Below are 14149 nucleotides of genomic sequence, written 5' to 3' on the forward strand. Positions count from 1 at the left end.
ACAGATTATAAATGTTTTATCATATTAATGTGTCTTTTGTGCGTTTGTGGATTAGGCCTTGAGGGGATTTTCTTTCATAGAACCTCTTTTATGCCCCCTTTTTGCTTCACATCTGTCTAACTGCTTGCCTGTCGGTGTCTCAAATGAGTAGCATTGTTGGAGGTTGCGTTACAGTAGCTTTGAAGCTGACATCTTATGTCTCCAGAAGATTTGTTTATCAAAGAAATTGACTCAAAAGACTCCTTAATACCTTTCAGATTTGCAGCAGGGCAAAGTTACAGTTTAGGGGTTCTTTTCAGTCTCTGATTTTGTTTCTCCCTGGACTAGGGAGAGGGAATTGTACATCAGTCAAGCTAGCATGATTGTATTTGTTGAACCGACCCATTTTGTGTGCTGAATCCTGATACAGTATATAGTTACGTGTTGAGTGGGTGGATTTGTATGTGAGGCTTTTAGAAGCACAGTGTGTGTGTGCGTGTAAGAGTGAGAGGGTTGGTGGTGGTTGTGGTGGTGTAATAGGTTAGCTGAACTTGCATGTGGGGTTTCGTGCTACACTGTTGTGTATGTGTATGTGGGAGGATGAGTACAGTAGGTTGTATCATAGTAGGTCAGGGGATTGTTGGTCTGATCCATTGAGGAGAGATTAGCACAGACACTGAGCCAAGCCTCTTCCAACCCACAACAACGGAAGGATTGCCCTTCATTTGTTTCTGCCAGACTCTTGTGACCTCACTGGTTCTGCCCCCCTCCAGCCCCCACCCTGGTCCACTCCCACAGACAGATTGTCATGGACTTCATTGCTGCCAGGCCTGTCCTGGATAGTGTGTTCTCTTGCTCTTGCTTCCATACCATGACATTATGGTTGTTTAAAATGTGGTTTCACCACACTAAGTTACATGGTTTAGGCATGGTTGTAGTTTTCATTTATTTCTTAATTAATTTGCCCCATAATTTGACATTGGGATGCTGAGGTGGTCATGGAGTGGAATGGGTTAGAGTTCTCATAATTGATGTTTGTGAACTGACTGTGTGAACATTATTTTTTAGTGAATATCCGGTCTATAAATGAGAGACACAACAATAAACATACTGACTACCTACACACACACTCAGTGGGTTCAAGGCATTAGCCAAGTCCTGGGGTGCTAGTGAGTGGGGAGGTGACAGGTCGGGGGGCAGTGTGGAGGCGTTGTTCTGCCTTATTTTCTAATCCCTGCATTTAGTTTCTATTCCCAGCCACTTCTTAATCTGCCACTAATAGGATTTACCAATCTTTTTTTATTGGTATATTTTTTTTTATAGTTAGAATGTGTGTGTCTTGTTTGACTTAACAACACTACTTTAGGGTTGTGATGGTGGACAATGCCATGGTCTGTTGATTAAAAACTGAATCCATCAGTGACATTTGATGTCAAAGTCTGTAGATGCAAATAGTATAAGTAATACATGAATTTCTGTGTGAAAGACAACATTCTGTCCAGCAGAATTAGCCTTACATTTCAACAAAATCCTAGTGTCCCTGGTTGATAAAATCATATTTAAAGTCCAATGCATCCTGGTGGCTTAATAGATGTAAATTGCACAACATATAATTGCATTATCCCTGGTTAGTGGCTATGGACCTTTGTTGCTTCTCATTTCCAGTTTTCTCGTTTTTTCTCTGTTTCTTGCCTGTATGTGTACTGTACACTACCCAATAAATTCAAAATGGGCAAGACATAATCTTAAAAAATAGAGAACAAACAGAAGCTTAATAATATGGCTCAATGACACATTAAGTTGCACCCATGCTGTACAGCTGCAGATAATTACTGTAACTGAACTCTCTGCTTGCGGTTTTAAAACAGAATAGCTAACACGGTGCTGCAAAAGGATGTTTGGGACTTCTGAGTTGAACATGTTATACTGAAGTTAGGCTTTTTAAACCTGCACCATGACATTGCCTTTCTATTGTTATGTTTTTGCACGTAATGATGCAGTGAATATGTGGGCCCACCCTGATGGTACACTGCCAGTGCACAGTATTGATAGGTATTGGTTCTGGCAGCTGTCTGTTATCAATTTCAAGGTTTGATTTAGAGGATACATTGACTTAGCACGACATGTCTTGTAGTCCAAAGTGTGTTTCATTCACACCTCAAGGAAAAGAACAGAGAATGAATACGTTGCCTCATTAAAGTGCGCTGTGTTGCCTGGCTGGCCTACTTACTCTCCTCTACAGTACCACCTCCTTTGTTCCCTGGCATCTCTTCCTTCCATCCTCTCACCATAGTACATCATAATCTAAGGTAGACTAAACTCACCATGCCAGACATGATGGAGAGTGTTTGTATGACAAAAATATGAAGACTGCAAATTCAATGCATAAAAAGAATGAAGTGAACCTTGAATCAAAGGACAGGGTTAAAAATACCCCCTCAAGCACCCCAGTATTTTTCTACCTCCATCCTCTTTCTCGCATCCATCATCCATCATCTCCATAGACGTCAGCCACAGCTGCTAGACACAACAAAAGACTAACAGGTATTAACAAACTAACTGCTCAGCCTTGTCTTTTAATCTGTTCAGTGCTCTTAGACAAATGGCCCCAGTTAGTTAATGGGTCTCTCTGGTGGGGGGTTTAATCTTCGTGTAGGACCCCCGTTGGGTACCAGTGCATAATACAAAGAGCAGGATCTGTCTGGTCATATGGTGAAATCATTCACAAATTAAATGCTCATGCTGATAGAAAACTATGACGTATAGCAAATAATATCCTTTTATATATGTGATGTTGAAGATCTATTAATATTACCAAGTTTTTAACACTTTCCTTGATGGCAAGAATAATATGTCATGAAAATATGATGCTTTTGACATAATAGTATGATGGGAAATACTGAATTTCATGTTGTTTAGGCATGTTCACACACAGTGGCATGAATCTACATCATTTCATGTGCAGTCATAAAAAAAATTGTAAATAGTTGTCCCTCTCACACACACACACACACACACACACACACACACAGACTATATGTATTGTATCATTTCCACTAAACAAAGCTTGCAACAGAAATAATAAGTAATATGGGTATGATAAGTTAACAAGAAGTGACATTCATTAGTTAATTCACTCATCTTGAACAGCCAAATAAGCCTGGAAACGCCTGTCTGTTCACTGGTATGGAGTCATCATGGGAGGAACATGTGAATTATTTCACAACATTACAATGACTAAAATCCCCCAGTAATACCTATCTTATGTCACATTATCTACATTTTGTCAGTGTATCAGCCAGCTATGCTTTGGTGCACATTTTGCACTAGTAATGAAAGTAACACCTTGTGGGATACAGTTGCTACTTTCACTTCTAAGATGCTTGTGGCATGCATGTGCATCCTAGTGCATATGCTGACATTCATTAGTTAATTCACTCATCTTGAACAGCCAAATAAGCCTGGAAACGCCTGTCTGTTCACTGGTATGGAGTCATCATGGGAGGAACATGTGAATTATTTCACAACATTACAATGACTAAAATCCCCCAGTAATATCTATCTTATGTCACATTATCTACATTTTGTCAGTGTATCAGCCAGCTATGCTTTGGTGCACATTTTGCACTAGTAATGAAAGTAACACCTTGTGGGATACAGTTGCTACTTTCACTTCTAAGATGCTTGTGGCATGCATGTGCATCCTAGTGCATATGTGAGCACATACTATTTGTATAATATCTTCTACTAGCATATGCACTAGGATGCTAGTTGAATATATTATACAAATAGTATGTGGGCCTGCTCACTCATCAGACATTGCTCTACAGCCCTATGAATGGTGAAATACCCACAGAATAAAACACCAGGTTTATAATCGCAGTCCACGTCCCTGTACACCGTGCTAGTGCTGGTGTTGCTCTTGCAACATCCCTACTATCCTGCTTGTGTCTACTAAGTCAGCATCCAGTTATGACAACAAAGGTACCTTCATATAGCAACAATCAATACTTCATAAACAAGGAGGTCGTGTGTGTGTGTGTGTGTGTGTGTGTGTGTGTGTGTGTGTGTGTGTGTGTGTGTGTGTGTGTGTGTGTATTTATTGGTTTTGCACATGGGCACATCAAGATCTGATCAATGTAGATTGAGATTGAGATTGAGATGCCATCGACACTCAGGATAAAATGAGATTACTGCAGTTGCCCTGGCGTACAGGAGCAGTTATATGCGATTATTGGTTGGCTAAGTTAACGACTTTATGGCAGTTGCTGAACTTATCGCAAATTTTTTATCTCATTACACACTCTGGCAGTTGTACCGTCCAAGCTGGTATTTGCATATGACTGTCGTTTGAGCACATAAAACTAGAGTGCAACAGTGAGGAGAGTGTGGGTGATGTATGTTACAGTGCATCATCTGGCCCCTGATGAAATAGAAATAGACGCTCAGTTCCTGAACTGAATCTTCAAACATTTGCTTCAAACATTTGCTTGCAAAACATTTCAAGGGTCAGTCTTGTGAAGCTTCTGGTATCATGCAATGTCTTCTCCTTTCTCTGTATGCACTGACTTTGAATGCTTTTCTGTCTCTGTGTCTGAATTGTAGGTTGAATGTGTTTTTCTCCAGCTGGGACACCATGAGCACCATCTCGCCAACAGACTTTGACAGCTTGGAGATCCAGCAGCAGTATAATGACATCAACAATCGCTGGGACTTGGCAGCAGAGACTGACTGGGATAATGAGAACAGTTCAGCACGCCTCTTCGAGCGCTCACGCATCAAGGCTCTTGCAGGTATGATACATTTCAGGCCCCACCAATGTCCGTGCTAGTAGGATCTCAACATGTACCTATACTGTAGTTGTGTGATGATGATTGACAAACACCTGGTTCTGTTTGAAACGTTATTCTTTTGTCACTGTTTGAAACAGTGCTCAACAAAAATGAGGACATAACAAGGTGGCTTACACTCCCATTTGCAATTTATTATAACCCTGAACTATACAAAAGTATAATATTTGAGACTTAAGATATTTGAATTTTGCCGTCCCTGTTCAGATTGATCTTTCAGAGCCATACACACTGAGTTACTGGTATATTAGGTACACCTGTATGATCTTATAGCCAAAAGAACTACCTCATATTGTAATGTTTAACATATGATGGCACTGTGTTAGAGAGGTGTTGATTCAGCTCTATGGGCATGTTTGAGGTGACAGTAGTGTTGGATTCAATTATCTTAAAGGTGTTTCTAATATTGCAACTTTTCATCACTCACCCTAGTGTTTAGTCCTTTGCTTGCAGGAATACTAGTGTGTGGGGCACACCACTGATTAAGAGCCCCATTGTAACCGCAGAAGAGATGTTATCAAGGTCCATCACGTAGTGGTCACAGTCCATCCTGCAAATCTTAGTATATAAACTCACATGCATGAAGTAATTGATTAGAAAAGAAAAGGCTAAGTGAGGTTATTTTACTGTTTACTTTGGTAATAAATATAGTTAACGTTGTCACGATACCAGAATTATAAACTTTATCACAATGCCAGTATAAAAAAACCTCTGAACACATACCAACAATATAATGTTAATAGTAATAGTTGAAGACCAGTTGATTTTCTTCCCTGTTGTTTCATCTGTGCAGCCTTGGGTTGTAAAGCTGATTGTAGATCTATTTATTTTTTCGTAGTTTTGGTACTTTTGATACTATTAAATGTATGATTATAGCCATCATATTGTTTTAAACTTGTGGTATTGAAAACGTTTAGAAGTATCGGTAGTTTTTACAAACTTAAATATAGTGGTATGTGTGGCATCTAGCAGTCTCCACCACAAAGTTACAGTGAGCTGCAAAATGAAAGATGTAAAATAGGCTTATTATCAAACCATTAGTTATAATTTATGGAAAAATTACGCTGCCGGGTCCATTAAATCCCACTGTGCTGAACAGTACAATGATAATTCAAATAATACAGTCAAAACACTTAAAAAGTACACTATGAAATACAAGCCACAGAAACAATCAGCAAAATTCAGTAATTGGTTTGGACTTCTTCAAACAAATGAATATTACTGTTCGAGAATACTGATTAAAATGCTATTTTATGTCATATCAATTCAGCATGGTCTTACGTTTAATGACGATGACAGAGCATAGTTGCTGCAGGGCCTGATTGGATTTTTTTTTATTGCAGTTTGGAGTATTGTAAAATTGTACTCTGAACTTTATTAAAAAAAAAAAAAAAAGTAGAACAAATTTTGAAAGTGCTAAAACAGTCATGGGTGAATAAAAGTAATCAGTGAAATGTAGTATTTGTAAGTTTTTCTCTGTATTTTAACATCCTAACAAAGAAATGGCAATAAACAGTGGATTCAGCTGTAAATGTTAATGTCCAAAGCTTTCAGCTGTATGACAATAAAGGCATCTTTACTTTATGTTTTTCAGTCACGCACTAACACACTTGTGTTAAACTTTAGTGAAAGCCTGTTTCTCACTTTGTAACGGAGTAGCTGGTGTTCACGACACTCAAACAGATCATCTATGGTTGTGAACTCTGTAGTCCTTGAGGAGAATTAAACACACCCTTTTTTTCCCAAATATAGTCATCAGAGACAACATCCATGTCTTATATTTAAGCCAATATGGTACTCTTTTTTTTTTTTCTTTTTTTTTGAATAGGCAACAGGATTTTGAGAAATAGGCAACATTTAGAGACAAAATCACAGACTTACAGCAAGTTGCACAAATCTAATTAGACTGTAGAAAAAGGAATGAACTTTATTCTTTTCTGTCCCAACAGGCGCAATTCTCTCTTTATAGGGCAAGACAGAAATACCTCCAAAAGGAGGACAAAGCCAGGCAGTTGTGTAGTCAGTTCACCAAAGAGCAATAAGCAGTGATAGAATGAGGTGTGGTGAAAATCCTCAATATAGCAACACTTTAACCATCTAAGGTTTTCATAAAAATGAATTATTTTCATGTCCTTTATATTTAAACCTATGCTGTGCCTAAGCAGGGGTCTTACTGAAATGAATGAAGACGATGCATTTGATTTGTTTTGATACAATGCCAATGTCTTTCGGAAAGCAGCTTTATTCCCTACCTTACTCCCTACCCTTGACAGTCTTGACATCCTTCCAAGCTTTGCCAGTGCATCTCTATCTGGGCAGCCTGTCCTGTTGGAGGCTCCAACTAAAGTGACCCAGGTGAATTTCCTGATGGCTCTATTAGTTGTTGTAGTACATCGTGTGTGTGTGTGTGTGTGTGTGTGTGTGTTTGTGTGTGTGTGTGTGTGTGTGTTTTCATCTAACTACCTTTTACCTTCCTGGTTTCACGCTCTACAGATACAATGTCAGTTGTTAATAGTCAAAACAAGTTGCAGTGTCATGAAGAACCCAGCAGAGGGGAGCAACAGGCAGGCACCAAGACACACCAACATGCATGTAGAAACACACAGACACACTCACAAGCATCAGAAACCACATGCTCTGATCTTTGAGCACTGCTGTAGTCAAAGTATTTCTGAAAGATAAACCCTCATTTCACTGACAAATACAGCCCCACTCATTTCCTCATGCCAACAGAAACACACTTTGGGTGTTGCCTGTATTGGTTTGTACTGTATTTAAAGATATTCTGTATCTTGCTGTCATATAATTATGGTGTGTGTGTTTCTGTGTGTGTGTGCGTGCGTGCGTGCAAGTGCACACACCAGTGTGAATACCTGTGATACCATCTCTGTTTGACAAGTGTGGGCTTGATGTTCACATTCTTTGACATGCTGTAGCAGCTATTTCCCCCTTGGCGCAGCTCCTGCCCACCTTTTACAACTTATCCCCAAATGTCAAGACCTTTTGCATCATGTGAGCTGCTGCTTACTTAGCTGCTCTCTTTCACAGTGTTTCTCAATGTAACTTTCTCTGCTTTTGTCTTTGTAATATGATCGCCTCATTTCCTGGTTCACACCTCTTACACCCTTCCGGTGTGTTGGAATCATTTCACTCCTGGTGTGACAGCGGTGGCTGCCACTTGTATTGCTGTGGTAACATCACTGTAATTTACATAAATAACCACTTAAATACTCTTCTAAACTGTGTGGGTAGCAAGGCAAGCTGTACAAATTTGCCTTTTTGTAAGCAACGCCCTGCTTCACACTCAGTTACATGTATTTACTTGTGGAAGCTTCCACGGTAGGAAAGAGTGAGGCTTAGCATTTTGAAAAGCTTCCATATCCCTTTTATTAACACTATGTTAGCTTTCACAACATATCCACGTCATTATAATATATATGACAAATCAGCGAAATATCACGTTGGAGATGCTGAGACTAAGACTTTATGGCTGTTGGACTCTCGTGAGAAATCAATCCTACTTGCTCTCTGGGGATTCCCCTTCAGATCCGATATTTACTGCCAGTATTTGAAATTTGGTCTAGCCCTCAACCCTCTGTGGGTCCTTAGAAAGGGTTGTACTGTCAGGTGGATAAAATTTACATGCTCAACAATACATCTCTCCTGCCTCCCTCTGGCAGTGTTAAGTCCCCCAGCAGGTTTTATCTTTTCCTTTCTCATCTGTGTTCATTCACCACATCAGACCACAATTAATTGTCATTAATTCCTGATTGGTCAATGTAGCTCCCACAGCTCCCTTTGGCAAACTTTCTCACTGTTTGTTTTCATATTTCACAAGATACAAAAAGTAACTATTAATCACAGCCTATGTTTATTTAGTAGTATAACCAAATAACTGAAGGGTTGTGCAGGAAGGAAATTGCCTTAAACATAATGTCTTAAGACCACATCTGTCTCTCATATTGATTGGGATTGTGGTGTCTTATATATACCCTATGAGATCTTAAATGGCCATTACTGAGGTTTAACAGTTCTCTGCTCTTCATTTTTCTCTGCATGTGTCCATAGTATAGCCTCTGTTCCTCAGACGGAAGTGTGTTCTTTGGATCTCATTAGTCCAGTCCCCCTCCATAAACACCCAGTCACAGAGGGCCCGGGGCATTTGGTCCTCTAATGAGACCCATCTAGATGCTCCCTGCTCATCTGGACAAATGCAGATCAGAAACACAACCAGGCCTTTTTACCACTGCCCCCTTACCAGACCAAAGAGCCATGCACTCGTAAGAAAGGTCATGACCTTAGTCCTCACTGTGTTTACAGTCTTGTGTAATCTATGCACACACACACGCGCGCGTGCGCACACACACACACACACACACACACACACACACACACACACAAGTCTTTTAGTACATCTGTGACTCTGCCTTACTGTTAATTAGCAGCTAAACCTACCATTCAGTAAGTTATTCAACTTATTTCTAATGTTCCCTGGATACATAGTGTCCATGGACAGTAATGTTGTTGCGTATTACGTAGATTCAAATAAAAACTCCTTCATTACTGGTGCTGCATTATGGAGCACAGCCATGAAAATCATGTGCACATTTATTTTCTTGTGAACCTCAAGTATACTCTAAAAGGCAATAATTACTGTTTCTATGGTATGATAGTCCTTTGTTCAGTGATGGAGGAAAATAATTATTTTGTTATTTTCAAATCCCAACAGGTCCATTTTCCTCCAGTGTTTGCAAACAATCAATCAATGTGAGAGTGGGAAAAAAGCCACCAAATTAAACATTTAAAAAGCCAATAAGAAACACTATTTCCTTAACAAGGGGTGCCAGGCATCATTTCTATATTTGTCCCTAATCTAGTAAGACGTAAAATGTGTTAATACACTATAGTTCTATAATTGTTTTAGACAGGTAGTGACCCACATCCACCACCACCCCCACCCTAACCATCTGCCTGACAAACAGACACACAAGTTCACAGTTTCAAATCTTGTTCAGGCAGGAAAGAGCTTGTTGCGTTGCTGAGACAGACTCAACAACTTCCTTCCTGTCTTAACTCTGTATCATACGGCAGACCCCGTGAACAGAAGAAAGAGGATCAAATGTTGTCTTAGAGATTGACAGAAATAAGTAACCGCGCAGCGAAACAACAGGATAAGAGGATGCGATCTGATGGGGACTTTCATGATATATGTTCTGGGCTAGCCACACCCCAGTGCTCCATGGAATTAAGGTGGAGTTGAATAATCCGCCTCAAGCTACACTGAGCAAGGAACTCTAATGGTTAAGTCCACCTCTACACCTCCTCCCTCCCCTCATCCTTCCGCCATATTCTTCCTTTGTGCTCCTCCCTCAAACACACCTTATGCAAATGACACAATTTTCAGACAGCACAGCAGGCTTTGTTTACACAGCTATCCGACCACAGCCGGTTAGCCTGCTCTGCTGTGCTCTGCTCCAGCAAATGCGTGTTCAGAGTTTGGAGGGAAGGAGTAGCTAGTGTTCCTTTGCTAGAACCACGAGGGAGTGCAACCAAAGATTTTCACTTTGCACAGAGGCCACAAGTGTGGTGAAATCTTCACAGGGGGAGGTGAAACAAGAGAACATTTTGTTCTTCAGTTTTGTTTGAAATGATTCTTTGAAAAAATCCACCCGTGCAGTCACTGCTGTGTTTTCATTGGACAAGGTGGGACATACAGTAGATGAAGAAGAGAACAGGCGGCAGCATTTTCAAGCTTGTGCTGTGTCTTACTGAGGCCCAGCATTAAGGGAATATAGAAGAGGAGAATAAACTAAGGCATTTTGGATATACAAAACTTTTTTATCTTCTGGAAAACCCTCCAAAGGATTCAATACATTTTTAGTGGGAAAAGTTGCCTCTGCTGTGCTATGCAGGAGAACTCCCGTTCATTCTGTTTCTGAAAGGAATATTTAGGAGAGAGAATACGAAGAATGGCCATGGAGTGGGACCACAGGGACAGAGAGCCCTGTCTATCCCCAGCAGCATTTGTTAATCAGGTGCAGTACTCTAACATCCTGGAAGGACGGTTTAAACAGCTGCAAGGTAAGAGTCATACTGACCTGTCGATTTGGTTGAAAGGGAAATTCCATTAAGTTTAAACATTTGCAATATAAGTTTATCCAATGATTTGTTGCGTAAAATATATTGGCTGAGGCTAGCTAAGCCATTATATTTGAATATACAGTTATCTTGACGTCATAGGTTAGAGTCTGAAGTTCTTTGGTGTGTGGCTTATGGCAGCAGTTGTTAATGTTAAAAGTTATTGATAAGACTGTTGAAGCAGAGTTTGTTGAAGCAGGACATATCAAGTAGAACTGGACTATTTGGCTGTTGCTCTAGTAGAGGTCGTACCGCAGGTGCTTTGGGTTGTAAATTTGTCCCCAAATAGCTCAGCATTTTTCTAGCCCACGTAATTATCTGTGACAGGTTGAAGAGACTGTCTCTCAATTCTTTACTGTTTCAGAGCTTAATGTGCTGACAATCGTGGGGAACCATAGTAGACAGCACAGTAGGCTTCAGCTCAGCTCTAAAGCAGGCAGGCAGTCTGGCACCTGATCACTGGGCCACCTGTCCTTTCTTATCTTATTACAATGCACGGCTCTGTCTCTGGCTAAAGCCTGTGAGGTCTGTGAGGTCCTGCAAACAGAAATCACAAAGGCCATTGGTTGGCACATGGGAGTAGGAAATCATGATGATGTGGTAACTTAAGTGCCCCCCCCCCCAAAAAAAGGAGCAAAAAAACTAAAACTGAAATAATTCATTGTAAGGGAATCTTTTAACTCTCAAAAGCTGTCAGCTTTTTCACTAACATCTGTAAATGCTTGTGTCAAATGGCAGGAAAAAAAAACTAAAACACAAACAATCAAACAAATCTTCTCCTTTGTAATGTGTACAATTCTTTTTTTCACTTGCTTGATCATAATGTGTACCTCTAAGAATTCCTGTATTATCATGTGGCTCATTCTTGTGAGCTTTAGACCCCTTGGTCTTTGGCCATGAGATCAAGTATTTGCAGTAGCTGCATATGCATGTGGAACTGGCATGTCAGTCAGAGGTGTGCATGAAGATTGCAACGTTTTGTGAGCTTCCGGGCCCTCCCTGGTTGCTGTCTAGATAGAATAGAGAACTGTGTTAGAGTTTACTTTATGGGCACTCTACACTATGTGGATGATTGACATTCTTGTAGTAGACCAACAACATTTTACCACCCATATTAAGCTATATCTTCATTGCCATGTATTACCTTGTGTGTATATGTATGTGAAATGATGCCTGAATAAAAAAATGTCCTCACTTTCACACTGACAGCACCAATACTCCTGAGTTGAGATAAGGTCCACAGAGGAGATAGAATCTTTTACTTTAAAGACTGTACAAGATCTACAACATTGTCAAATTCAACCGTGCAGCCTCATGCACAAAGACGCTACATACCTACATAACTTTCTCAAGCTGTCAGGCAAGAAAACCTTTAACCCACTGTGTAATACTGAGGGTCAGGGATCAGTTACTGAAATTGTGCTGACAGAATTTATCACACTTCCCCACAACAAGAATATTGTGAAATGAATTCAAACTGGAACTCTGTTTTTGAATTTGTAGTTTGGAGAAATAAGATAATAAACACATGTGCTGCATTTGTCATATATTTACTTCAATTCTTATGTTCTTTGTTGGTCATCTGCTTGATTATGTTCTGGATTAAGTTTGCTGTAAATATACTCACATGCACACATTCTCAGACGCACAAACACATCTTGGCAACACCCACTTGTATTTCCAGTTTGACTACCCTTGAGGCTCATTCCTTGTGTCACTCCCTCACCCTCCCTCTCTCCCTGTTAGACCATAATGTCTGCTGGAATGATGTCAGTGGTGTGCACACGCATAGTTTTGGTGACATTTTATTACCACTTACCCACAAAATAGAAACATTGTTTTGTATGCATACATTGTAAACATATATTGTGTTTGCATTCGTTTGAAAAATATTTGTCACCTTCATACATGCAGTTTGCACAAGGTCAGTGGTTACCAGCTTTTGTTTTTGAAATAAAATTTTGCCCCAACCATAATATTTTAACACGTAGAGTTTAACATCTGAACGAAGGAACTGCAAAGTATGTATCTAGGTCATTTGTTGTGGCTGGAAATTGGTAAAGAGAGATATTCAGTTCCCATATCAGTCATGAAAGCACTGAACACATCTAGCATTATCTCACTCAGTAGTAAATGATACTGTATCTAACTGGTAAAGAATAAACCGAGTAACTAAATAACTATTGCCAAAGAACACAGGATTAATGAAACACTGGACCACATGGTTAGATTGAAGCGAGAGGAAAAGTCCATCTTCGTGCCATGGAACAACCTTTATTGACATATGGAGGGGCAGTTTTTTAATAGCTTTTCTTTTTTGACCCACCCTCACATCATACTTTAACCAATTAAGTCATTCATGAGTGGTTAAGAGAATATACAGTTTGTTTCAAGCTATGGCATTTTCGTGTAGCCCAAACCACATTACTCTATGCACATTGTTCTGAAATTTTGCAGTGTCTCCTATGTGTAAAATCCAATAGAGAGGAGCAGTGTGAAAGTTCATATTGCATTATACTTCCAGTTACTGATCTTGCTGCTACTATTGGTTTGATGTCCCGGTTCAGAGATAAATAAAGAGTGTTAGGTCAGCTAGGATGTTTTTTTTTTTTTTTTTGGCTCTCAAGGCCTTTTAAAACACATTCACAAACACAGAAAAAGTGAAAAGATTTCCAAATGGAGTCTGCAGCTTGGATGTTTTTTGTACTCAGTAGAGTGACACACACTGTAGTGTCTAGTTGTGTCAGTCTCACTCTACAGGCTTTTTTTCCTTGGGTAATTTAGTCCTAACATTTTGGTCTGTAAAGTCAAATCTCAACAAAGAAGTCTGGATACTTAGCTATCTTGGTCAGAGCCATTTTTATTCTTATACTTAAGCATTTCAGTAGATACTGGAAGAGAGCAATGTCGTGTTTTGGGTCTCAAGTTTCGAGTCTGGTAGCACACTATGAATTGAATGTTGCAACTTAATATATCAAACACTCTTACTGAAAGCTCTTATGCTGGTGGCCTCCAGCTGTATCTCAGAGTCACATTACCGTGGTGAAGGTTCACTATTTAACAAACAAACGGCAGTGGGCAAACAAAAAACGGCCTTTTTGTTTGTACAGTTTTACTAATATTGACAGTTTCCTAAACGGTAGGGTAACAAGGAAGTGCCATTTTGGAGACTTTAGAACAGT

At 39.8% G+C, this 14149-nt stretch overlaps 1 protein-coding gene across 5 annotated transcripts in view; it reads left to right on the plus strand.

The window, feature by feature from the left end:
- The window catches only part of sptbn2 (spectrin, beta, non-erythrocytic 2), a 52036-nt gene that overhangs the window by 7844 nt on the left and 30043 nt on the right, over positions 1-14149 (plus strand). For 3 of the 5 annotated variants that reach the window (XM_076751422.1, XM_076751423.1, XM_076751425.1), the window contains exon 2: positions 4585-4772. In XM_076751422.1, the coding sequence (XP_076607537.1) occupies positions 4616-4772 (157 nt within the window). In that variant the 5' untranslated portion in view covers positions 4585-4615. Of the gene's footprint in view, positions 1-4584; positions 4773-10204; positions 10911-14149 lie in introns of those variants that run through there. The other 2 variants (XM_076751424.1, XM_076751426.1) reach the window with 2 other exon arrangements.

Source organism: Chaetodon auriga, chromosome 15, assembly GCF_051107435.1.
Source record: "Chaetodon auriga isolate fChaAug3 chromosome 15, fChaAug3.hap1, whole genome shotgun sequence".
Classification (NCBI taxonomy): domain Eukaryota; kingdom Metazoa; phylum Chordata; class Actinopteri; order Chaetodontiformes; family Chaetodontidae; genus Chaetodon; species Chaetodon auriga.